This window comes from Falco peregrinus, chromosome 6 (assembly GCF_023634155.1).
Source record: "Falco peregrinus isolate bFalPer1 chromosome 6, bFalPer1.pri, whole genome shotgun sequence".
Classification (NCBI taxonomy): domain Eukaryota; kingdom Metazoa; phylum Chordata; class Aves; order Falconiformes; family Falconidae; genus Falco; species Falco peregrinus.
The window spans coordinates 24,803,692-24,831,298 of record NC_073726.1 but is presented as its reverse complement, the minus strand read 5'-3'; the positions used below and the strand labels follow the sequence as shown (position 1 = coordinate 24,831,298).

Here is a 27,607-nt window from a genome sequence, read left to right as displayed (position 1 = left end):
ATGCAGTTTAGTCCTAACACTCCCAAACAATGGGTTTTCTGGGAGGAGGCACAACCTTCCATCCCCTACAGTCTTCATGTGTTGCCCTCAGTTCCCATTAATTTCCCAATCTAAAGTTCCACCGCATTTCAGTATGAAAGCATTGTTTAGTATTTTAACATGACTAACATACAAACATAAGTTTGTAGGAAATAACTTCAGGCTTCGTTCTGTCACCAGCGATTTTGGAGGGAGGTCCGAGTCCTCTTAATTCAGATACTCCACTGTACAAGCTGTTAATATTCCTTTATAATTTAGAGGAAGGCTGTAGCTCTCACTCTGAAGCAGATTAATCTTATGCAAAAGTTCCTATATTAAAATACAAGATATGGCTATTGGGAAATGGATTCATCTAAAGATCACTTCCAGAGTTTATGTAAGGACGTGCTGAACTTAGATCAAACCAACCTTCCCACTGGTATTTTTGGGGCAAAAACTAGCTCTTTTTCTTTCTTTTGTTTGCAAGTCTTTGCCAGTACCATATCAGTTGTTAAAATGACTCATAAAATATGGTATATGAGGAACACCTGCTCTGAATTTTTGTTAGCGCAAACATACCATGGTGGCAAAAATAGGGATATAATAAGGCTCTTTATGATCTCAAAATATCAAGATAAGTGTGAGTTTCAGATTGTGGTCCCCAAAATTAAACTCTGGGAAAGAATCCACTCTGTAAAAATGCAGCACATAAAACATCTATAACAATTATTTATGGTGATTATGTGTTACTCAGATACCAAAATAGTACTTGCTGTACTTGGGAAAAGCAGATCTGTGCTCCAAGTCTCTAATCTAAGTAATGCAGCAGCAAATAACAAAAGATGGCAGCAGACAAAGTCCAGGGAAGTCCAGGAGGTACAAAAGGACTGAAAGGCTCAAACAGCTCTGCTTGGTACAGAGCCACCTCGTTAACACTTTTTGAATTAACCAGCTTGAAGAACCAGAGCTCTTTCAAATGGGTTTTAAGCAAGTTTAAGTTTTAAACGGGTGGGTTTCTTGGCCTTTACTAAATATTAGTGGGAGCCTGAGGTGAGTTAGCAGAAATCGTTAGGGAATCATTGTCTTTCCCTTAATACCAGCTCTACTAATGCCTCAGCAGATCAGAAATGCACGAGTAAAAACCAGGAGTAACTCCAACCCAGCGCAGGCCATGGCATAAAACTGATGCATCACACAGTGCCTGGAAACAGCATCAGTGTTGTAATGGCCAGTTAAAGGACTGAACTTATGGGGTATCACAAGAAAGAAACATAATGGTACAATTTCATGATTATTTTAATGAACAGAATCATTTTCCCTTTTTGCCTCAGTCCCAGCTGGCTCACAGTAGCAAATGCAGCTTGTAGATCCTCTCATGGCTGTTGTGTCCCATGGATAAAGCCATCACTACGTGGCTTCATGCTGGGGCTGAGGGGACATAAAGTGCTTTAAGCTGCACTTGAAGCTGAACAGGAATCTCCAAAGTAGGGGAATGTGACGTTACCCCCCAGCACTTCTTCGTCCCCCTCTTCCCCCACTGCAGGAGGTTCAGGCGATGGAGGAGGGAAGACAAATGCTGGTGCTGCCAGCACTGCAGTTGCTCCTCCTTACAAACTCAAGCCTGGGTATGTCCTGAGGAGTCTGCTGACACTGTGTGGCCACAGATGCTTCTCGCCGTTTCCTGGTGCACACAGTGGGCTGATAGACAAAGTGCATTACACACGCGTGGGCGTTTGTACCAGCTTCTGGGCAAAAGCCTACACCGGGGTGGGCTGAAACATTTGATATCCTTCACTGTTGTAGATGAAGATCCCAAGGCCTGGGTAGCACAATGGCACCCTGTTACCACTAGCGCCAGCAGATGCTGGACCTTTTTGCTAGCCCAGATATTAAGCAGGGGAAGAAGTGTGCTCTCAGGGCACCTAGCAAGAGCTTTGCTGTGTAGCAGTAGCACATTCAAAACACATGGATGGAGGACCATGCTGTAGCAAATGGAGGTTGATTGGGCTCTCCAACCCGCCTGATGCTGGTATAAGGTCACAGGGCCTTGTGGAGTGATTCTTGTTTTCTCTCAGCATAAACAAGTTGCTGTGCTTAGTGCTGTAGCATTTTTTCCTAATTGGCTCTAGCTAAAACATCCTTGCTGCAAGTCTGTTAACTATAAAGGCATTTCCTCTCTCGTAACAGTTTATTTCCAGTGGAGCAGATACTTCTCTAGTACCTACCCTTATACCTTCCTTTATCTTTTTTTAAATGCTGTATAAAAATGTTTCATTCCACTACCCAGATTTACCATATTTATCTGCCTTCAAATGAATCCTTTCGGTTTTTCACTATGAAGTGATAGATTGTCAGATACATCTCGCAAGTAAGGGATGAGCCTTAGTTCTGATTTGAGGTGCCAAAGGAGAAGTTTGCTATCCCAGGAAAGTCAGCTTCTTCCACGAGTTGTCATACAGGAGTCTGGTGAGGATCTCCATACAGGTTGTAAGAGCAACTCTTCATGGTTTAGGAGAACCAAATTATATTAGTACATGATATAACTAAGGATTGCATTAAATGCAACACATCGGCTAACAGATGTTTTTACTGGATTTACACATTCAAAACCCACTTTTCTTGTTCTCCTTTGTAGCCCGAGAATCTGCTTTACTACAGCCAGGATGAAGAGTCAAAAATCATGATCAGTGACTTTGGATTGTCAAAGATGGAGGGTAAAGGAGATGTGATGTCCACAGCCTGTGGGACTCCTGGCTATGTCGGTAAGAGGTTTGGTTATGCTCTCTGTCCGCTCTTCCCAGCTGCCATACAGACACATAGAGCAAAGGGAATAACACTTGTTTTCTAGTGCGCTACATAGTGCACGTGAGAGTTACAGATGTTCATTAGAATTCAGAAGTTGCTGGTCCTCTGTCTTGTGTCTCCTCCTTTGAGTCCTGATCCTGCAATCCAGCTCTGGGGTTGTGGATTCACTTGCATGACTTTAATCCTTTGTAGAGTGACTCTTCTGAAAGATGCTGCCTGTAGCTAAACCAAGAGCATGTGAAGAATAGCTTCGAATGTCTTGATTCTGCACACACCTATAAAAACAAGAAGTTCTACCTAATGTAATCTATTATTTTAATCACAAGAGGATTTCCCGGGTTCCCCTGAGAGTAGCATGAAAGAGCTACTTTTATTTGGATGTATTCAGTAATCCTCTGTTAGAACGATGTTAAGTTACTGACTCCCAGATTTCAGGATGCAAAAGCTCTTTAGATGCTTGGGCCTTCGTAGATGGTACCAAATTGTTTCCTATAATTTATTCTTTGCTCTTCTGTCCATTTGGTAGTGATTGTGCCAGGCTACTGATTAGCAGTGTGTTTATCATCATGCTTTTAAAAAAGTAACTGCATGTGAGAATTGTATGGTGGGTGATGACAGGGTCTGTTTGAGCAAACACTATTTAAAAGGCTCACTTCATGCACAAGACATCCAGCAAGCCTGTGCCTCCTACAATACCAAGCTAGTCAGCTGAGATGGTCAAACAGATCTCCAGGGTATCCATGAAATCCATGAAACTAAAATGACAGTGGCTTCCCCAGGGGTAGATTTGTCTTGGGTCTTTCCAGCAGGAAAGTCGTGATGTTTTCCAGCAGTCAGAAGCTCCTTTTGCTTTGCAGCTGCCACCTCACCTGTTTTCATAGCTCTGATGATACCGTGGTACGACAACTCAAACAGATTACACGGTTATGACACGGTGATCCAGATTTGTCCCAGGAATACCTTTTTTTCCAGGCATTTTCTTCATGCTGCACAGGCACACTTTATCCTGATAACATCAAGAAAAGGAACAAATTTATCTGGTTTCCCATCGTGAAGCCATCAGCCCATCATTTTTTATTTTAAGACATATGAGTCAGGATGCACTCTATATAGGCAGAATAGCCATCTTGTGTAATCACACCAGACGGGAAATCTTCTTCCAAAGCACTAGCAGGAATTGAGCTGAGACAGCAATTTCCATAATTTTTGCTGTCAGCCCTCCTGTCCTTAATTAACGTGGGGGGGTTGTTCTGAAATGGGCACTGACTAGGATAATTCTGCAGGACACGGGGAAGATCAGATGACTTTTTCTGAAGCACTGATGAAAATGAGGGACTTGGAGTCTGCTTGGGCACTGAATGATCTCACATGACCTCTCAGCATAGCCATTTACATAAGAAAACTTGCTATTTTGGAGAGGAAGCTCTCAGAGCATGTGACAGGAATTGTAGTGCTTGGAGAGGCGTTTGAGAGCTCTCATTACTCATGGTCTGGGCGCTGATAGCTACACAAGCACCTCCAGGCCTATTGTTACCTTACTGAATGCAGGATTTACTCATCATGGTTCAAGAGGTCACAGCCGCTTATTTCTGAAGTGCTGACAGGAGTTTTTCCCCTCTCTCACAAAAAAAACCCTCTTTAAATATTTGTTCTGTTTCTTTTTTTGCACAGGAGACAGCTCCTCTTTAGCGCTGCTTTTTTAAAAAAAATATAATTGGTTGCCCAGACAACATTTTCCAAGCACAGAAAATTTTTGTGGTCAGTCACCGTGGTGATGCCCACAAATCAGTGTTATACCTGATGATACGGCTTCTGCATACGTGGTCTGCAATTTGTCCACGTCCAAAAGCTTTCATGCCTTCCAGCGTCACTGAAGCAGCTGCCTAATGCCCTCAAATAAATGTAAGAATCCTTCCTGCACTCACAAATTGAATGCATGTCCTCGTCTGGATTGGGGCATACACATACCACAGGGCTGGCCCATGAAGTGTCCTGTCTGTCACCTCTTTCTGTGGACTTTTTCACCAGCCATTTTATCTAGGGTTGAAGTAACGCTCAGGGATCCATCACTTAAAACGTGTTTTCTTTATCCACTTACTTTTCTTTAAAGATATGTAGAACACTGCATTTGCTAAGATTTTGTGAGGAATTAATTATTTTTGTCAGTTAAACCGCTTTGCTTCTAAATTACTGGAAAAAAAATAGGCACATACCATGTGTCAAAGACACCCAGAGCTCGTTAAGAAGTCATTAGCATCTGCTACTGTTTCTACTTTATCTCCAGAAATGGATCCAGTCGGATCCCACTATGCAAAGTGCAGGACAAGCTTCTGCCTTGGTAGCAGACCTGGTCTTAACTCGTGGCTGCTGCCAAGTATTTGCAAATAATGCAAGCCCCCTGTCATTTCCCTGATTAGGATATACTTTCAAGTCTTTGTGTTTCAGTTTTTAACTCAACTTTTCGTAGTTTCATCTGCAAAGAACAGTGGTACCCAAGACCCTAAATTTCTGTTTACATGGTTCAAAAATTCATTGAATAAGGGAGGGTGTAATTATAATTAAATTTCTTAATAAATATCAGGTTTCTTTCTGGAAGTTCTGTCAACAGTTCAGAGATCTTATTCCTTCAGGAGTTTTGTCAGAGATGTTGGTCCTATGGTGACAAGATGACAGGACAACTTAACCCAGTTAGTTGAGCTACTTTTGTGAAGATGCCAGTCTAAATGTTTACTTACTGAAGAGGGGGTATGATAATACAACCTCATCTAAGGAAACAGTCCTCCATTTTCTTATCTGCTTACCATTCTTATCTCTCTCTCAATTTCTTATGGAAGGATTCTAGGTGATGAGCTGGGACTAAATGTCCAACTTTTAGATACCATCTAAACTGGGTAAGGTGAGGCTGTTTGTGTGGCTCATTTCATTGCAAATTAGGTGTGTGGACTGGCTTGCACTGATCCCACCCCATCATCTAAACTGGAGAAGTGGTGTTTTCAAAACCCTGAGAGATCTATGTGATTATGGGTGAGATCTGTATAAGTCATTAGTGGTTTATTGTTTTAAACATCATAGATTTGGGCTGCTTAGCTTGAGAGCATTTATAAGAACTTGATTTTGATGAAGGAGGTGTTCAAAATTGCCCAAAAATGAGTCATCCTTGAGGTATGTCAATCTGGGCACTCACCAGGAGGTGACTCCAGTCACTCAGCAAATTCCTCTACAGAGATTTTTGGCTGTTAGGTAATTAGGTCTCACTGACTGGCTTTCTGTGAGAGCTGCTCTCTCAAAAGCTTTGGTTACTTCTGCAGATGGGGAATTAAGACTTGCAAGACACTTAGCAGCATTGAAAAGTTTGGAAAAAAATGTTAGAAAGCCTATCTTGGGCAATCTGATCTCCTTTTGCAGAAATGCTGAATTATGAACTGTGTTTGTGGCTGACTAATATCTTAATCCTACTGAGGTTTCAAATTCTTGCTCTGAGTCCCAACCCAACTTCAAGTAAAACTTTCTTGTATTTCCCTGTCCTAGGGACTGGGCTGGACCCTGGCTGTGCCATTGGTCCCTGTATACCCCACCTCACTCACTATTTTTATTTTCTGTGGCACTTTTATGAAAGGTCATTTCACAACTTCCAGCTCTGCCAGAAATCCAGTAGCAATTTCAGACCATACCCAAGCCGTGCATTTCTCTTAGCTCTGTGCAAGACCAAAGCATTTAAGTAAGCAATAGATTTCTATCTTGAGTTGTGTCTTACTCAGTAACCTTTGAGTCAAAGGTTTGAAAATACTCAATAAGCCTCTGGAATACGCTTATTAGCAAAAAGCAACCCCAAGAGTTGTTTAGGCAGTAACATGAGTAATAAAGTAAAAATAAAGCGTGGGAACTGTTCACACCAGGGCTTGCTCGGGCGCAAGCTTGCGACAGTGCGATTGCTGAGCTCCATTGCTGTATCCTGAAATGGGGTCTGCTTGCACGTGGTTGTAGCTGTGTTCTGGTCCATGCTAGCTATCTAAATCTGACTCAGCGACCTGAAACAGGGACAACAGGAGCACAAGAACCCAGCAACGTTGCACTGAAACCCTACGGTCCTTCAGAAGCAGCCCCAAACTTCAAAGTCTTGGCCAACCAGAACAAGATGAATGCTGGAGGACTGTGTGAAAGAGGGAAAAGAAACTGTTTTCATCCCAGGTGTCAGCAGAAGAGGGACTCTAGTCTTGTGTTGAAGCTGCTTCATATGCCTCTTAGCCTGCTTTCACTGTGAGGAAGACACTTCGTATGGTGGCAGAGGAGCTCACACTGCTCTCACACCATCTTGGCTTCAGGAGAGGGCTTGGGCTGGCCCTTTGTGCATCCAGCCATCTTCTCAGTGGGACAGGGTTATTCCTCTCTGTCCATCTTCCTGAGGCGGTACCTTCAAGAGCCCTAAGCAACACCATCTCCCTTTGGTGTCCCTTACAAACTCTGCCTGTTTCCCACCTTCCCTCTTGGATTTCGTGGCTATCTTGTACCTGTGCAGCCCACGCACATTTCCCTCCTTTGCTTGTGTGATGGAAACTGGCACTGAAGTAATTACCAGCTGAACTACTAGTCCTGGCTTGCACCAGGCCAATTTGCTTGGCCAGCTGATCTATGTTCCTGCCCAATGTAAAAGCAGGTCCCTGGGTATTTTAACCCTGTTTAATCTTTCTATTCTTCCCACATTTATGGCAGCCTGCTGTTTTGTCACTCCTATGGGGATCTTCAAAGCCATCACCCTTTGTTCATTTGCCTCATTCCTTCTGGTGTGCAGCTTGTGGGAAGCCATGTAAACCACAGAAAACAGCATTAGACCGAGTTCTTGAGAGACAGCAAAATCTGCAGGGAATAGCACCATCATGGGAGTGAAGGAGAATCGCTTTTAAGTACGAGGCTGATATGAAGAACAGGCACCCTCATGACTTGTACAGTTTGTTTAAAGGCTTTAAGTATCAGAGCAATCCCCATCACTTGAGCTCTTTGCAAGAACATGGATTGCTGTTTTTGGCATCCAGAAACTGCATCTTTAGGGAGCTTATTAGCATAGCTGTGCTCACCGAGGGTAATGGCATAGCGCTCTGGAAGGTTTCCAAATGTTCCTGTTCTGTACCTTCTCTTAAAACCTCCATTTGAAATGAGCCTTTTAATTTTTTTCTCTTTCTAAAAGCAAAACATAACTAAACAGAGAAAAAAAATCCCTAGCTGTAAAACAGCAGATCATCTGGCCTGAGAAGCACATCCTCATGTACCTGCAGGTGGGATGAGGCCCTGGGACCATTACCCAGTGTTTTACCTGCCACATGTTGCTGGTAGCAATGCTGATTTGGCCTGAAACGCAGTTCCTGAATGCGGAGGAAGGGTCCTGGTTTGCTTCATTGACTTCGCTGTTGCTGGATGACCATTGCGTAGCATTTGAGCCCACAGTGGGAGGTATGATACTGGCAGCCTTTGCTCAGATGGTATCAGCTAGTACCCCAGGGCCAGGAATGGGAACTTTGACTTTCCCCTTCGCCTTACTGCTGTTTTGTCTCCTCAGCCGTCTGTGTTGATCCTTTAATGCCATCAGGTCTTGGATTTTTTCATCGCATCACCTGCTTTTGCCTCTTGGCACTGATCTACCATCATTTCTGAGACCTCCTCTGACTTGTTTTTCAGCTCGTTGAATATTTCCATCTTTCCCATATATCAGAGACAGATGATGCTCTAGCTATGTTCTCCTCTTCCTGTTGCATGTCTGCTCTTTGGAACAAAAATCAAAAGCAGCCATTTGGCCTTAAAGTAGTTATTTAAACCTCCTGCCTTTCTTCATTAAAGTTTACCAAAGGGAAGGCAATAGCCTCATGTTTGCTTTGGGCTTGATCCTGCTTCACAGCCACCATCCACAGCAGTAACTGCCTGTTATCAGTGTTCTTCACTTCTCTAGAACAGAGAGAAATGCCTCAGCTCAGGTTTGATGTTTTAAGAGGGAGAATCATTAAATAGTTCACGTCCCCTCATCTCAGATTGGTTTTCTGTTATGTTAATGTGGCCTATCTGTGTAATGTCAGGAGCTCACTAGGATCCGTGGTGCTCAGCAGCCATTTGCATAATATTTTCTTTGGGGGATATAAGATGTATAATATTTACCAGTCTTGAAAATTATGCAAACAGGAGCAGACAGTCAAAGGTAGAAGAGATATGCAAATAAAATATTGGGAATTTGGAAGGACTGGAGATCTGGAAGACATCTAATCACTTCAGGACAGGGGAAAATTAATTCCCTTCTTCTGCATATTTTGCCTCAAAATTCAGTTACAAGAGATGGAACAAAGAAGGAAACTGAGCCTCATAAACCCTATTTGATGCACATCTTGAAAAAGAACTCTTATTACAGGAGAACTTTGAGGCAAGTTTTAATGAATCAGGAAGGAAAGTCAAATTAAGGGACAGAAGAGTTGCCTGGGAAGGTTGTCTTGAGCAACTTTGAAGAACTGCTGGTTTATACAAGAGAAATGAAAATTTGCCAGACTGTCCCAGCTTGCCAGGTTATCTGGGAGGCAGTGGCAGGCCAAATAGGATGGCTCTCCAGTGCTTTTTTCTCTTATCCCAAATTTGCCTTCAAATTCACCCCTGCCAGACTGACTAGCGCCAAAGCTGGCGCACAGACCCTGGCTCAGCCATTGGGAAAGGAGTTACATTTTGGGCACCAGCTGTAGATGCCTTTTATATTTCCACAGCTCTGTCCCCTGTTGTAGTAAGAACATTTTAACCATTATCTTAATAGACTACAACAGTATGCCCATACCCTGGAAGGAGTTCTGCCAAGCACCTGCAAGCAGGTTAGGAGCCCTTCATGCTAGGTACAGTGGAAAGAAACCTCCTTTGGCATGTAGCAGATAGGTGTTGGTGTATTCACACATTGCAATAGTGCGTTAGGATTAACAATATATGAACAGAACCATCATTTGAATTTCTTATACATGCAGTGGTCCCAGTTTGCTGGATGTCTTGAAGATTGGGGTAATATTTATCCTGTGCTGCAGATTGGGACATATCCCAGTCCTCAGAAGTCTTCATAATCTGGCTGCCAGCTATATTTTTACACACACTCCCCTGGATTTTTTTCCTTTTTACAATGTGTCCCCAGTGTGACTTGACCCCTTCCATCATTCTGCTGCTTGCAGAAATGCAACCTGGATGCCCTCACCTGCCTCGTGCACTGTCTTCCCTTCAATCCCTTCTATAAACTCTCATTCCCAAGCACCAGCAAGTCTTTTCTGTTTCTCATTATTGCTTCCTGTTCCCTTCCTAGTTGGCAGTTTTGACCTTAGTTTTGTTGACTCGTCTAGCTTAAGAAGATAACTCTTTGAAGGGTGCTTACCAGTACACCATATGTAGCAAATAAATGTGAGACTCAAGTTTTAATACATTTATGCACTTCACTATTTTTTTAAACTGTTCTTCAAGTAACTAACTGCTTTGACGTTGGTAAGATTCCTAGCAGAGGAAGGTGTAACTCCAAAGAAATATTTTTGCTGGGACTTGCCTCTTCATGATTTTTTTTGCAGCATTTGAAATCCAAAGTACTCAGAGGAAATACTGTGCTTTTTAAAATCCAGCATGGCAAGTCTGCTTTAGGAATGCCACGATCAGTGATTTCTTGGATTTTTGTGGACATTTTGCTTTGCAAATAATCAAAAGCTTCTTTACATGAAAAGATTAAAGTCACAGCGTTTTAAAATTTAGGTTTGGGCATTTGCAATGAAAGGTCCCAACAGATAAAACATACTTTAGGCTGCCAAAAATCACCTGCACTTTTTTCACTCCCACTGGTGTAAGGTAGGAAAGCAGACCCACAAAGCTTCAGTAAATGCCTGGGCTCTCACTTTTAGCAAAATTCAGGCTATGGTGGCAGAAGGCTATGGAGGCAGAAAGCTCAGTTCCTTTGTGTGTATGTCTAGTTTCTGCTACTTCTCGTTTCTCCCTCTGAGGTGTCTGTGTTCCCAGAGGCAGAAGGCTTTGTAAGGCAGCTCTTGGGAGCTATGGTGACAGATCTTCTTCCCCTCCTGCAGGTGCAGCTTATTGCCTCCCTGACGCGCTACACTTTCTGAGTTGCCTCTTGAAACCCCTGGTTTGGGAGTGTGACATGGTGGAGCTGTGGGGCTACTGGGGCAAACGTGCATCTCAGCCCTGGTGCAGAGCTCGACCTCGTTTTCCTCCAAGTCTCCTAAAGTTCCTCTGACAGGGATTTGATGGCCCTCTGCCTCTCATGCATTTTTCTCTGTTTGGTTTCTTTTCCTGTCCTTGCAGTCAGAAAATGGAGAATTTGCTCCACTTTAGGGGCCATCCCTCTTTGTGAGAATATGAGCTTCCAAAAGCTCAGGATGTTTGCAGATGCAAGGGCTATATGTGGAGGGCAACAACAAGGTCTCAGGCAGCTTCAGGTTTCAGGGTCCTACCTCTCGACCACATTCAAATGTTTGGTCCTGTAACATGTGCTTGTTTGGCTTTTTATTTGCAGCTCCTGAAGTGCTGGCTCAGAAACCCTACAGCAAAGCCGTGGACTGCTGGTCCATCGGAGTCATCGCATACATCCTGTGAGTATCTGTCGGGTTTTCAATCACAGGCGCCTTTGGGACCTGCAACATTCTCTCCCACCACAGTTACCCACTTCATCTGGGTCAAAAAAGTTAACTGTGACACTTGTGACCCAGGATAACATGAACCCCTGGACACCTCCCCAGTTACATAAAGACTGAAATTCGGGCAGCAGTGGTAGGAAATGAACCAGGAGCCTTCAAAAGCCAAAATCCCTGCTCCCACCTGAACTAGAAATCAAAATCCTTGCTCCCACCTGAACTACACCATGTGCAATAGTATGGACTTGTCCAGGTTGTGAAATTAGTGAAGTTACTGCGTCCCCTGCTCAGATTAGCTTTGACATGAAACAAATTTGACTGTGTCCACAGAGCACAGCATTGTGCCCACAGGTATATCCTGAAGGGCCACCTCTCTCGAGGTGTCACTTTTTGTTCCCTGGAGAGGGCACAGAGGGAGATGGGGGAGAAGGGCAGTGAATTACTGCAGTGAATTATTCTCATGAAAACATAATACAAAGTATTGAGATTTTTACTGAAAATGAGGTATCTTTTTCCTCAACACATCCAACCCTCAGGTGCCATAGGAAAGGGTGAGCTGATTTGTGCTCTGTCAGTTCTGTCACTCTTCTATCGAGCCATTAAGCTTCTACATTCTTGGCTGAGATTTGCTTCTCTAATGAGGCTAATGGCTGCTCAAATTAGTGGGGATTGGTTGCTTGAGAAAGCTACAGAACCAAGATTTCTGTGCATTCTCCAAAGTGGTGGATAGATCTCAGAACTCCTAAGTTTATGGAGATTTTGTTCCTGTCCTCATTCAGTACCTGCCACCCTTCTTCACAAAGGCTTAGTAGGATAATTTAGATTGGCAGGAACCTCAGGAAGTCCTCCCTTGAGGTCAGACTAGGTTGCAGAGGGCTTTATCCAGTTGAGTCTTGAAATCCTCCAAAGGCGGAGACTGCACAAAGTCTGTGGGCAACCTGTTCCACTGCTTGATTGTCCTCATGGGGGAAAAGTTTTTTCTTATACCCAGACTTGTCTCCATGAACGGGGCAGCCGGTACTTTAGATGTGGGTGCACCTTCAGTGCTTGAGCACAGAAATAGGTAAGCCTCCTCCTGGGCCAGCAGCAAAACTTGGAAGAACTGAAGAAGTGTCCTGGGCACTGTGGTCACAGGGATACCCAGGTACTGTTACGGGTTATCAGTGCTGTCTAGAGAAGGGCATCCATAACATTTCTGGGCACCATCAGCTGAATTCAGCTCTGCGTGCATGAGTATGTGAAATCACTGTTAATATTTGGATTGAGAAGGAAATGCAGAACTTGCTGCCTGTGAACCTGTAGGAAGACTCTCTAGCTTAGGGGCCTGTCTTGGTGGGGTGGCCTGTGCTCAGGGCTCAGGTCTGTGCATCCATGCGTGTCATTCAAATAACATTTGCGTAGGTTGCACCTGCACAGCCCAGCAGACTTTGAAGCAGGAGCTATTCATGCGGGTCTCCAAGAGGAGGTCAGGCTTTTGCCATGGGCTGACTCAGAGTGGTCATGCAGAGCACAACAAGCCTGTTCCTTTTGTGCAAGAGAGCCAGAGCTGCTGTGTAGCTGTTGACTGCTGCAGAAACAAATGTCTTTTCATGCCAGCATTACCAGTGCTTTCCCTTCTTTTGTTGTTTTTTGGTTTTTTTTCTTGGTTTTTTTTTTGTTTTTCCCTTTTACACAACTGTCACAGTTACACAAGACTTGAAGAAAAAAGCAGCTCTGCTGAGGCACAGCATTAAAGAAGCATTCTGACTTTGTTCCTTTTCTCCTTGCACAAACATTTCATGGCTTGTCAACATGAATAACGTTTTGATAGTGTAGTAGAACGATTTTTGCCAGGACAAACCTCATTGCTGTATTATCTACTCTGTTCAATGTTCATTTTTTACATTTTCATATAGTCTTGAGCAGAAGTTATATACTACCCAAAATAGCTTTTTTATCTTAAGATAGGATAGGAAGGCTTAATTCATTTACATGTATGTTTAAGTATTTAAAACAAAATCCTGCCTAAAAAACATGACTGGCTTTCCAATCTACATGAATATTTGCAAACTTTCAGAGTACAAAACTTTGCAGAAGGATGGATTTATCTTGGAGCAACCATCAATAGCAGAAAGCAAAAAGGTTGTGCTAAGCAAAACAAAAATCGACAGTGCTGATTCTGACCTTGTGGCAAAGCCCAGAGGGACACGCTGCAGCCGTGAGGGAGACAGCAGACATGCCAAAATACCTCGGAGGCTGCTTCACACCTTTTAGATGAGGATGGTGTGTGCTGACCCAAACTTACCATTTTCCACAAGCAAACCTGAGCATGGAAGGCCTAGGGGTTGGGTTTTTTGACATTTTCGGTCCCTGCCAGCCATGGCAGAACAATCAGGCAGAGTTGCTTTTGTAGTACTTTGCTGAGTGCCAGCTTCAGGGAGTGAGAAGAAGGAGGATGCAGGCGGAAGACAGCAGTACACTTCCTCCCTTCCAGGCTCAACCGCTGCCTAGGTTCAGTTTATTGTCAATATCCACCATGAAAATATGTGTCCATTTGGCAGCCCACAGGAGGGCTGTGAACTGTTGCACCCTGATCGCCTGGCAATAATCTTGGCTCTTCTTTTCTCCAAGTTTTCAGTCCTATTCAACCATGGCTCATGCACCAAAGGTCTTCTTTGCTGGCAGACCTGCTGTTATTTCACCTGTTGCTTTTACGTGTCTTGAGACGATGCTCAGTAATGTGTCCTCCTCACCCAATTTATGAGCACATCTCCAATAGGGGTGAACTTTCGGTCTCATCCACAATCCTTCCCCCTTCCTAAGCAAGGCTGCTGTCTCTGCAAGGCTCAGCTCAGTCGTTTCCTGCTCTGTTTTCCAAATCGGCATGTGCTGGGCTTGTCAAACAAAGCGTACACGCTCCTCAGATCTAAATTCCCCATTTGCTCTATGGGGAATTCCCAGCCCTGAAGGCTTAACTCAGTTTAATAGGAACAAGTCCCTGTGAATTCCTGTTTGCAGAACAAGGAAACCTTTTCAGGGTTTCTGTGCTTCATGTAATAAGGACTTGATTTGTATTAGGTACAGTCAAAATGAATGGCAACAGCGCGTTGCCGTAAAAGGAGCGTGGTAATATGTTTGCCAGACGGTCACCGCTTGGGTGGGATTGGGTCTGAGATCAAACCACCTCCTTGAATATTTCTGCATGTGAGCTATGCCCTTCAGCTCCCGTAACAGCCAGCGGCACCCCAGGGCTTACCCGAGTTACCCTAACAGAGGTGCGCTTTCGGTCATGTACAGTGTCCCGCTTGGTCTCAGGCTGTGGCTGCCGGACTGTGCAGCCCCCCGTAGCCCCATGGCGTACCTGCCAGCTGGGGACAGGGGTCCTGTGCACTCAACCGCTTCTCCAGCGGCACTGGGTTCTACATGCAGGCACCTCAACCCAGCCTGGGTCGATGGAAGCAGGCGTTGCACTGGGATGTACCATTCCATTGCCTAAACTTACATGTTTAGTGCCATGCTGGGTGTTTGTGACAGCCACGTGGGTTTGGCAAGTGTAAGGCACTGCAGAGACCTTCCTTCTGGAGTGGCAGATGGAGGCCAAGCGGGAGACCATGGATCATGTCAAATAGCGCCAGGTGCCCGTGCTGAGGCTGCAGGATCACACCCTGCTCCGTACTCAGACCCTTGTTGTCACAGTACAGTTTCATCCACTTTATGGTACTTTTGCATCACCCTCCAGTATCCTTTGACTCCATCACTGTTGACTGCAATGGGAGCTTAGAAACCCAGCCCACATCTCATGTGTCCTAATCTTCAATGGGATCTCATCCTTGCTTACAGGAACAGCCAGAAAATGCAGACGTGGCCTCGTAAGAAAAGTGGATGTCAGGGGTACAGTAAGGACAGAGAGGAAGAGGGGTCCTTCCCTAAGATGGAAGGAGGTAGCCTCGCTGGGACATCTGATACCACCAGTGATGGGCACAGGTTAACATCTAGGTTTGCTGCCTCAGCAGTGCCACACCACTGGAGAGAGCAGAGCCAGCATGCTCACAGTGCAGCGTGGTGCTGAGATGCCACAAACACCAGCCACATAGCCACCCTGGTGCAGTGCTGGTGGTTAATCCTGCCCTGGCCCTTAGCAGGAGTTATTAATTCCAAGATATCACCACACCCACCCGGATATGCTATTTCCAGCTCCACAGTCAGAATAGCTGGAGCTACTTGCACATGTCCAAACCAGTTGGAGACGTATTTATGTACAGGGCAATCCAAGCACATTGTTCTGCATCACCTCCCCACCTCTCCCACGAATCCTCGCAGCCACTCGGAACAGACTGTTGTCATTTAAGAAGATGGAAACTCAGGGGAATCCAACACAGAAGCCAGGCATAAATTAAAGATGCTTTGAGCTATTATTACTACAAGTGGTTTGAGTGCCTCCAGACACAAGCTCAGCCTCACATGAGAGCCTTCAGTTTATGACAGTGGAAGAACAAACTGTTTCTGTGGCACCTACACTCTAGACAAATATTTGTTTCTCTGATAATGCAAGGTGAAGGATGTCTTAGGAAAGAATACCTTTGTTTCAGTGCCAGTCTCTAATGTTTCTCGTTAATGACAAGCAGATTGCAGAGGCTGCACCAGCGGAGTTTTTATCAAAACCTGTTTTGCATGAGAAGTCATTATTCACACAAACTAATTTTAGCAACCTGAAATTTCCTGTTATTCCAGTTGCAATATTTCTCAGTTTGAAACAGCCTTACTGTTGAGCTCGGCTTTCTACTTATCACAAGGCAGTTTTGATAATGTATTCATCTTAAAAATATAAAGCATAAGAAGAGCAAGAGACTTGACTGGATTGCCCACAGCTGGATTTTGGACTTGTCTGGGTCACATAAGGGGTTACAAAATCTTGGGGAGCTAATTTACTGGTCACATGCATACCTGATAAAAAGAAGATGCAGTTAATTTATGAAAAAATAGAAAACCATTTCCAAAGCTGGAAAAGAACCTGGGGCCACAGAATGCCTCAGCCCCTGGTTATTGGTATACAACACCTCCTGTGTCTCCACGCTAGGCTGAACGGATTTTGCCCTGAATTTCCTTCTGATTCTGTTCACTGGTAGGACAGGAGAATTACTGGTTTGTCATCATTATTTATAAACAAGTATCTGGAAACAAATCTTGGCTAATGCTTTCACACTTTGCTGCTGAGTTGCTTTTGATTTTCAAGTAGATGTGCATGAATCATCAACGATGTTTGTATGGAAGGATTAACCAGGGACAGAACAAAGTATGTTATGCTAGAAGAAGTTTCCACCATTATCCTGGAGTCATATGCTGGGAAAAGCTGGGCAGTCACCTCGTAGGCTCAGCATCACACACGAGCCGAAGCAAGAAAGTGAGGAATAGCTTGTTCGGTACTGGAAGAAGAATTAGTGGTGGCAAAATGTATGTGGGTAGGTTGGATTGATCTGGATAACTCAGTTAAACACTGGGAAGGCAACCCCAAATGATTGTTCCTCATTGCTTGCTTCTTAGTTTATTTTTAATTCCCCATGCTAATACGTCCTTGTCCACAGTTTTGTGAGGGCACCAGTGTCAACCAGTATGAGGGTCCATTCCCAAAACAAGACAGACGTGTTTATCCCTATAAATAGCACTTGGATGACTTCCCACACCATACATCTCAGGTCTTTGAGCGCTTACTGAATTTTTTGCTCTCATCTCACTATAAAATTGTTTGTAACACTAACCCCGGTGCCACTTGTGTTACAGGCTATATGCTGAGCATGTGAAGGGGTTATTTAGCCCTCAGTATCACCCCCAATATGTAACAAGAGCTTGCAGGGGTTTGCTTTCTCTGCCTGGTGAGGAGATGTTCCTGGCAGTCCTCTTGTGCTCTCCTGATGGCTTCTAGGAGTGACCTCTGGCAACACCTTTCTTTTGTACATCCACCTGTGTTTTTCTTACCGCATCCCATTCTTTTTACGGCAAGACTGGGAACAGGAGATGAAGGGAAAATCTGTTGTTAATGTGATAAGATTGCTAAATAATTCTGGAAAGCTGTTATTTGGTGAAACTGCAAGAAAATGATGACAATAATAGCTGCCTGAAGCTCCCCCAGGACAATGCAGGATTTTTTCACATTGAAGACAGAAGGGTTATTTTCGTATTTCTGCATATCTAAAGAAAAGCAGCAGAACCTCTGATAGTGAGGTCATTTTTTTCACACAGAAATGTCCCAGCAGATGGGAGTGAAGTTGGTGGGATTTTGATTCTGAATTAAACAAAAGCTTATTATGGACTTTGGAAGATGGCCCAGTTGCTGAAGTCCAGCAAAATTCCCTCCAGCCATAAATTGCATGATAGGCTAATTTACTGGGGCTTTCCCATCCCTTACTGCAAAGCCAGTAATGTTAAAACTTTTATGTCTTCCTAAACTCTGATTTTAAGGGAAAAGACAGCAAGACGGCCTACATTTTGGCTCCCAACCCCTCCCTGTGCCAAGATGCCTTGGTGTTCACCTCCCACATGCCACCTCCTCTGTACTAAGGAGCTTGCTCCCTTCTCACATGCTTGCTGGTGTAGGTCCTCAATGATTTGCCTCCTGCAGGAACATCCTTAGGTCCCCCTGTGCAGGAGGTTCATCCCCATCCCTGGCTGAGCCAGGACCAGCCCTTGCCCTGCAGTCACCCGGGTCTCAGGCAGGGGGCTGGTTTAGAGGGATATCCCTGACCATGACCTATAACAGTGACTAACGCTTCTCAAGCTCTCACTAGCAAGGGAAAAGCTGTGCCAAAAGAAGCTGTTTTCTGCCCTGTGCCCAGCCATCAACAGTCCTGGTATCGTTGTGCATGACATCAGCTGTCCTCAAACATCAGCCCTCCTGGCAGCCGCCGCTGCGATGGGCTGTGATGACCTCCCAGGCACAAAGGTAGACACTCCAGACGTGTAGGTACTCAAGCCATGCAGAGGAGCAGGGGAAGAGCTGGATGTGTGTAGGAAAGGGACTGGAAGGCTCTGGAGAGGCTGGGGCTCCTGCTGGCATTCGTCTCTCTTCTCCCCCCTATTGTGGGGTTGTAGCCCTCCAGCTCTGCGCTGCTCAGTGGTTTGCTCCTACGTTTTTGCTGCCACGAGCGTGTATAAATCACAGCAGCCCTAACTTGTGCTCTTGTACCTTTGCCAAGGTAATTAGTACAGTGCACATTTTGAAGGAGTTATTTCTCTCTCTGGAGCAGCCTGCCAGCGCCTCGACATGCACAGAGCTCTCTGCTCACCTTAAAATGCTTTATCGGAGCAGTTTGGTTTTGTGTAAGGAAAGTGCTGAGGAAGGCAAGAAATTAATGAAGGGCTGTCAGGCTTCTTATATGGAGCCTCTGAGTCCCCCAGGGAAAAGGGACAGAGCGATGGCTCCGAGTGCCTTTGGAGGAGCTGTTTTCCTCCAGTCTGGGCATCTCTACCTCTGTGGCCATCCTAACAGTTGCAGAGCTGGTGCTGGTAACCCCAGCATTCCCAAACCCCTCCGTAAAGCACCCAGAATCTTGAGGGTTGTGACAAAAGAGGATGAGAGTGAAAATCAGTTTGTGTGCATCCCCCCCACAAGACTGTGGGGAGTAAGCACTGATATTTGTTGTATTAAAGCAAGTTATATAAAATTTCTTTACAGATACCTGTAGAGCTGGATCCTGGTTGTGGACCCAGTTTCTGCATTAGGTTATCAGATGTTTTTCCTCCATTATCCAGGTGCATAGTGGCTTTTTGGCATTTGTTTAAATGCACCATTTTTAATGGCCCTTTCACATGCCACTTCCACCACTGGGTTTCACATGGAGGTTGCTGCATCAAGCCCCATGCACAGGTGCATGCCCATGAAGTAGGTATGTGGTCCTGCTCTGAACGTAAATGCTGGGCTGGCATGAGGTTATCTTACTTGCTTTTGATAATGACAGTCATCCAGTGAGACACAAATGAGGACTGGCTCATCTGCTTTGCAAGATAAAGAGAAATTTCTGATTCAGTTGAACCATAGTGGATTCATTATAATGCTGCAAATTTCAGTGGAATTTTTCCAGGTCAATATGGAACTGATGCAGATCAAGATCTCACTCAGTATTTTGAATTGTTTGTCAAGCACACTGGCTCTTCAGAGCTAATAAAACATTGCTCCATTCACCCTCAAGTGTTGAGTTGGTTCAAATAACCTCCAGGGCGGCTGGCTGACTTTGGGTTATAAATAACTGGAGTATTTCATTTCTTACAGTCCTTCCCTCCTGCCCTTGCTTTGTTGTTGGTACAGTGTCGTTTTTCAGTTAGGTCTTCAGTCTGTTTATAATGGCTGGGCCTCTCCCATTAAATGCTTTATCGAAGCTGATTGACTCTGGGTTTAAGAAAACTGTAGGGAAAAGATCATTTCAAAATTGGTGAAGTATAGGAAGGAATAATTTACATCGTAGACTAGAGATAAGAGAAAAAAATGCATCATCTCTACACGAGACAACAGATGCAGAAAGGCCTGTGTCACTGTGAGCAGGATGGGTTTGCAAGAATCTTGGACCAGCCTCAGAGGTAAATCTGACACTTTACAACATTGGTATTAAACCTTGATGAAGGGCTGTCTTTGCTGGCGTGTCTGTACAGGGAGGGACAGACTACTGCGTGTAGCATCAGCTGGGCACGAGGGATCTCTGACACACACGTTTTTATCCCTGCATTTGCTTAACGCAGCGCTGGATGTGGTTTTCCCATGTCAGCAGGGCTGGAAGAGCCCTGCCTCAGCGGAGTAGCCATCCTTCTGTCTGCAGCACTGGGAGGGCGCACCCTGAGTGCCTTAGCTCAAACTAGGCAAATAACGTCCAATGTCCTGCCTGTCCCGGGGCCAGGTTTTCTGAGAAGTCTGATTATAAATACTGAAAACCAGGACAGGACTGTTGTTAGCCTTAGGCAAGGTAGGCAGTTTGATGTGGGCAGCAAAATCACTTGTGGAAGTGAGAAAGGGAGAGAGGCTCTCCGTGTGTCTCTGCAACTGTGGCATGTCCACGTGCAGCCCGGGCAGGCTCTGCTACAGAGGTGGAGTGACTCCCAGACACCCTCCCCATTGTGCCTGGGGGATGCAGAGTCCAGCACAACCTGCAGATGCATGCTGCCCGCTGCCTGATAGCTCTGTGAGGCTCCTTGTCCTGCTTTGCACCAGCTCTTCCGCCCTGTGGTGCTGGAGAAGAAGTCCCTGCAGATGGCCGATGGCTCCCCAGTTGTACAGCAAACCTTCTCATAGAGATATGGTCTCTATGGTCTGCACAGCCACCGCACTGCCTCTCTGCCATCTGGGAGACAATAAAGCTGGTGTAAGTGGCTTGTAATGTAATTTAATGTAAGGCATTGGGTGAGAACAGTCCAGAAGGACGACGAGAGCGATGAAGCCAGTATGGACAAAACTCCTGGGTGGGGAATGGTTGTGTGGTTGGGGAATGGGGATGAGAGGGTCTGGTGCTCTGTGGATGTAGGGTGTGGCTCATGAAAGCTCCTCTTACCACATGTATAGGAGAAGATGGAAGGGCTCATGGCTGTGTAATAAAACTATTCCTCTGGCTAAACACCCAAAACCATGCAGAGGGAGGCCAGGCTATCTACATGAGTCAGTGTAGGATCAACAGCACCAGATTTCCACACAGAATTCCTCTTTGTCCAGGATGGTGCCAATCTTCAGAAGTGTGTTTACATGTCCCTGAACAAACTCCCGTCACGGTAGGGTTTGCCTGCTTGAAAAGTTATTGAGGCAAGTCTTAAGCAAAAGTTTCTCCTTCCCCCTCCCTCTTTCTTACCTTCCTGGCAGAGATGGGTCCAAGGGTCACTCTCTCTTTTCTCATTCTCCATTAGGCTCTGTGGGTATCCCCCTTTCTATGATGAAAATGACTCCAAACTCTTTGAGCAGATCCTTAAGGCGGAGTATGAGTTTGACTCTCCGTATTGGGACGACATCTCTGAGTCCGGTAAGAAGCTACTGCTCATTTAATTGCCACAACCATGCATGCATGTATGCCTGTTGCAGATCTCCTCCTCTGTGTGTGAGAATGCACCCTTCGTCATGTGCGAAGCTCCTTTTAACTGAAAGCCATTGGGAACATGCATTTCTTTCAGCTCAAATAGTTACGGGAGTTTATTTCTGCAGGGGAGTAAATTAAGTACCTTTTTGTCCGGCCACACACAAAGGACTAAATTGTAGCTGGAACACAAGAAGAGAGCAGAATACTTTCCCAAGAAGACAAAGCAGTTTAATTTCTCCATCATATCCAAATAAAAAGCAGATGGTTTGTGTGTCATTAATAATAAGGTGGCAAGCTAGTTTGGCTCTGTTACCGACACTGCCCTGCAGTGTATACAGCAAAGGACCCGAGAAATTAGTGGCTTCCAGATGAGGTGGGTGAGCAAATTCAGAAACTGAGACTACTGTCTGCATGATTGGATCCAGCTAGCTGCCCATATGCTCATCCAGTTCCCCACCCAGTCCAGAAGGCATTTAACCTGTGGTGCCTGCCCGCCCCTGCTCTAGTTGGCCTGGTAGAGGCAGATATACCACCTGTTACAGGCAAATACACCTAAAGGCTTCTGGCTGCAGCACGGCTCGTGGTCTGCCAGCATCAGTGTCTGTGGGTGACAGCAGGGGCATGTTCAGCATTGCACCCTGCATGTGTCACTGGCATGCTGGGTGGTCTCCAAGAGGTCACGCAAGCTCAGTGTCCTTGCTCTGTCCAAGCCAGGGGAACATCTGCCATTTCATGTAGGAGAAGAAAAGAATTCTAGGAATATTTTGTCATACAAAAATATCCCGAGAAATGTGGTTTCCTGGTTCGTTAGTACTACTGATTAAGGCAGGGAAGATATAAAAATAAGTGGTTTATTTTAAAGATGATTTTATATCCTGCTATCTCCACAAAGAAAAACATTTCATGCTGTTTACATCTGCGATCCAGATACCATTGTGATGGATTGCTTAAAAATATATGTGATGAGAAGGTTTTTTAAGTCCATAGGGGTTTTCAGAGAAAATATGAAGGTCTGCTGGCAGAGCCCTTTGAATTTTGGGGGAAAGTCCATCACCTAAATCAGCACAAAGATTTTCCTGCCATATTTGGCTTTGCTGTGGCTCCTTCAGCCACTCTGTCCTGAAACTACTGGATGCATGCCATGCTCTGATCTCCCTTCCTTCCATTATAATTTTGATTAAAAACACACTACCTCGTGCTCAAGGGAGTCCATTTTCCTTGGTAACTTGTTTTTTAAATATGCATTACGTCCTCACAGCTGCCCATGTGTGTAATTGCTTGGAGTAAGCAATGAGAAGCTCCTCTTACTGTGGCATCTGACCTCCTCCTTGCCTTTCCCACTCAGTTTACCAGCATCTCTGACAGATGTGGCCATATTCGAGCAACTGGGATGGTCAGAGGCACTTGGCTGGCCAGGGGAGCCTGAAGCCAGCAGGACTGTACTCTGCTGACTCTGATTTTTCCATCCCACTCCTAAATATACCTTCAGGAGTAGACGCCTTCAGCTTTTATCTGCCATACTGAACAGCTTGGATTTGGTCCTAAGTCACTTTGGTTATATCTATACCAATAAATGAGAAATGACCCAGGGCCATTTTCTGGTGCTGTGGCCAGCTGGCACTTGGTAGCCTGATCAGTGCTGTTGACTGATCATCTGGCGACAGAACTGGGCATCAACTCTATTGATGTAAATTATTCTCTCTTTTTTTACAGCTAAAGACTTCATTCGGAATTTGATGGAGAAGGACCCTAATAAAAGATACACCTGTGAGCAAGCAGCGCGACACCCTTGGTAAGCAACAGTCACTGCTGTGTGAAACCCTCAGGACAGAGAGCATCGTTTTACATTCATGGGTGGAAGGGTTTTTTCAGTCACATTGTGTACTAACCTCTACTAAATAAGTCCATGCTTTTATTCTTACAACTCCCGCTTTTGTCCTCCATATTTTCCTGGAAAACCATGAGGGTCTTTCATCTCCTGCACCAACCTATTGAGTATCTGTGTAAAGATTCAGTGAAATGCTGAATTATATATGTTGACTGTAGTGTAGCAGTGGGATATGCCAAAATGATTGAACCCAGAAATCATATTTTGGGGCAAAGGTCAAATTCTGCAGGTGTACAAAAAGCTGGGTATCAACCTGCTCATGAGGTCCTTGCCAAAGCAATATCAGAGCACTTAAGAGCATCCCATGAAGTAGGAAGTTCTCACCTGTGCTTCACAGATGACAGTTCACCTCCTGCTTGCAGTAAGGAGCTGGTTTCACGTGCTGTTTATCCTCCCTTGTTGAACGGAAGAGATAGAAAACCCTAGAGAGGGACAGTCTGAATGGGTTACAGCAATGCTATCTCCCTGCAGTGACTACAGAAAAGTCCCTGGTCAGACTGTATTTGTAATGTAGGCCTCAAGTGCTTCAACTTAGATGATGCCTTTGCACATGGATGACCTCACCAATGTTACCCAAGGTTTATGTAGCTGAAACAAGAGTGGCTCACGTACTTTTGACCAACTCTGCATGACTGAGCATCACCCCACACTGCCAGATGCACCCACAAATGGGCTCTGGATGTAAGGCTTTTAGGGCAGGGATCATTCCATATGACGCGAGATATTATTTTCATAGTTATAATAGCTGCAACAGAAAGGAGTCAATGGCATGACATTTTCACCCCAAGTGTGCATTGCTATCACAGTTGCTGCAAATACTGTTTCCTTTTGCAGTTTCTGGAGCACTGGCTGGATACGAGCATTAGGCTGTGTACATGCAGGGGAGCAGAAGGTTTTCCCGTGTCCATAGCACCTCAGAAAAGCAACTGGTCCAGTGTCATAACTAGTTCAACAGCTTGATGGACCACAAAACCATCCTGGTGATGCCATTTGAGCCCAGGGATCAGTGTTGAGTTGCATAGCTGAGTTACAAGACACATGGTGAGAAAAGCACAGGTGTAGAAGTTGTCGGTGAGTTTTAAGGTAGCACTGCTTCCAGCTGGGATCTGGAGACATTTGTCTGGAGGATGGAGTCTGTATCCCTCTGAGGCTAGGGAGCTTTATCAGTAGGGCGCTGGTCATGTCTGCTTCCTCAGCAGACGTGGGTTTTGGACACACTCTTTAACCTTTCCAGACGTGAGGGGACAGAACTTGGTACCCAGCTTAAAATCATATTAAATTTCAAAGTAGAGTAAAACTTAATGGCTGCAGCTGTAGAACAAATACTTAAGTCGGGCTTCAAGGGCTTTACATTTCTTTCTCAGACCCTCACTGGTTTGTCTCATCTCATTGCTGCGTTCTGTCCTGGGACTAGATGGAAAGTAAATACTTTCAAAGGTTTTTACCATTCTGGCTTGCTAATAAATTACCCTCATCATCAATTAATCATTTGGCACTCATGAAGGCGTTCAGTAAGTTATGACTGCACAAGTGGTAGAAATAGACTGAAATGGCACTGATTTCTTCATAGTGGGTATGATGTACCAATGTCTGGCTGTAGGTTGTCACTGTGATCACAAATCAGGCTGTAGAGAAGATTGAGGCTCAGCGTTTACAATTAAAAAAAATCAGTAAACACTTGGGATGCGGAAGACTGTAAATCACTGAGGAAAGCAAGATTCTTGTTTTTCATCGCCCATGCCAACAACAAGAAGAATTTTACAGATGGTTTTTAGCTGCATCAGTGGCTGGCATCAATACAAATGATAGGTGAGGAGAAGGTAGGACCTGGGCCTGACCTTCTTCCAATGCCCCATCAATAACTGTGTTGTCTGTGTGACAAAAAGGATATTCGGGAAACAAAATCCAGCTTTCGTCAGATGGAAAAGAAAAAAATTCTAAATGCTACTGACCTGAGCCTCAGGAAATTAAACAAGTTACAGAAGTCAATACTAGAAATATAGAATAAACAATGGGAATGCTACTCCCAGCAGAGAATGAGGTGACCATTTGTATAACTCAGAGGCAGATTTTCCAAAGCCTTACATCCAAGATACACAATACGTAAGCATCCAGCTCTTGGCCCCACTACATCTGTGTTGGTTGCTGGAGTGCAACAAAGAAACGTGGCACTTGTAACACACACAACTTCTGGGCCCTCTAAAAGGAACAAAATGATAATCAAGTGTTTTCATTCTCTTTTTTTTTTTCCCCTCTTTTTTTTTTTCTCTTGCACGTCATGGCCTGGGGCCAATGGAAACTCACAGACTGCTCCATAATTTTTGCTATTTTCTACAGAATCCAATCTTCCATTTAAAAGCAACCCCCCCAGAAAAAGGTTTTCCCCCATTTCTGTGGTAGGGAGTCTTCTTCTGCCAGGCTGACTTTGCAAGGCAGGTTAAACTCCCAGCCGTGGAAAGCATGGCTCAGGGTCAACATCTGAAATGTCAGACATGCAAATGGCACTGAAGTAGGGAGGCTTAAAATATTCACAGTTTCCACCCAACATCCCATACCCACCTCCCTTTGACACAGGGACAGTATGTGCCAGTCAATTACGGGACAGTTGTACAGTGGAAGCAAGGCATGGAGATTTCCAAAGGCTTCAAGTCTGCCTCTGTCCCACCCAGCGTGCTCTTGAGCTATGTTCTATGTCTTATTCCCTCTTGCTCTGAAAAGCTTCCTGTAACATAAATGCTGCAGTTATAGCCCTTTCCAGAGAGTGATACAGTGATTAGGTTTTTGAGGGGTTGAATCACTTGTAGTGATAAATGCCTGTTTGGATAATCAAGGCTACTTACTTGCATATTATCTGTTATTTCAGAGTTACTGATAGGATCTCATTTTGCCAAGCCATTGCTCAAGAAGCATTTTCCACCCAGATTGCTTACGCCAGGAAATAATGAGGTTTTTACTGCTTCTGTTCTCCTTCTGGCCATTATATCTGTTACAATGGCATCCTCCCCTTTGAAGGAGGGGAAGGCCTTTTTGGCGGAGGAGGTGGAGAGTGCTGTGCTTCCTCTCAATGGTCAGCTGTGTCCTTCTCTCAGCCTGGGCATAGTTAAGTTTCCAAGTCCAGGCTTGAGATCCTCTTTCTCGTGATTGCATTCAGCAGTGGGAGATAAGGGTGCACGTGTTCAGCCAACAGAGAGAGGGTGCCACACCTTTTATAATGGGGCCATCCCACCCCACCTTTTCACATGAGCGTGTGTTTTTCAGTGTACATCCCCATTAGCAACATCTCCTTCCACAGTGCCTATGTAGTGTTGCCTTCTCTCAGGCTGATCAAAAGTAATGAGGTGTGTAAGCTTAGTGGGAGGAGATGCTCAGAGCAGACTTCAAGCGGACCCATAAATGATATGCTCTTGCAGAGTGCTGACACTTCGAGCAGCCCTTAATCATATCCCCTAAAAAGGTATTTTATTGTCTGCACAACTGGTTCTGTAGAGCAACGTAACTGGAGAAACATCTGTGAACCCCAGGGTTGGCATGAAGTGAAATCCTGATTCCACTGAGGCTAATGGGAGTTTTGCCACTGACCTTAGTGATAATTGGGGTTTGTCTCCTTGTCTCACCAGCAGAATGCGGGACAACTACCCAAATGACTGGTGCTGTGTAAATGGTAGATAATTAATACATACAATGCAGTGGCTGCACATAGCGACATTTTCCAGCTTTCTTTTTTTCTTTCTCCTGTGAAATCTGCCCCTGCCGATCATTTGGATTGACCTCAGACTAGGAAGAAATCTATCAAGTCATGAGTACTTAACACATACAATATAATCTGATAGTGGTAAAAATAGCTTGAGATGGCTACCTGGCTATGAGATTTTGTTGTTTCAATATATAACATCTGTGAAGAACAAACTGATTCCAAAATATACCTCTTATTTTAATTATCATGTTTTTATTAAAAACTTCCCAGCAAAGCTTGCAAGAACTGGATCTTGCATGATAATTACATTTGTGCCTTTAAGGTTTATAATCTCTTTGAATTTCGGGAAACTGCTCTAGAATAGCCAGCTGTTCACATGACTAATGTTTGTACAGGATCAGACCCTAAAAAAAGTAAATACTTCTTCCCAATGGCCCACTTTTCTGTGCTGTATCTGCTCCCCACATGCCTGCGTTTACGTGATGTTTTGCTATTTATAATCAAATGGCCTTGGCAGGGGGACGGTATGTTAAACTCAGAGTTGGCA

General features: G+C 44.7%; 1 protein-coding gene across 3 annotated transcripts in view; it reads left to right on the top strand.

Moving 5' to 3' along the window:
- The window catches only part of CAMK1D (calcium/calmodulin dependent protein kinase ID), a 230,461-nt gene that overhangs the window by 184,084 nt on the left and 18,770 nt on the right, over nt 1-27,607 (top strand). For all 3 annotated transcript variants that reach the window (XM_055808000.1, XM_055807999.1, XM_055807997.1), the window contains exons 5-8: nt 2,654-2,780; nt 11,339-11,414; nt 21,312-21,424; nt 23,192-23,270. In XM_055808000.1, coding sequence (XP_055663975.1) covers nt 2,654-2,780; nt 11,339-11,414; nt 21,312-21,424; nt 23,192-23,270 — 395 coding nt within the window. The remainder of the gene's footprint in view (nt 1-2,653; nt 2,781-11,338; nt 11,415-21,311; nt 21,425-23,191; nt 23,271-27,607) is intronic.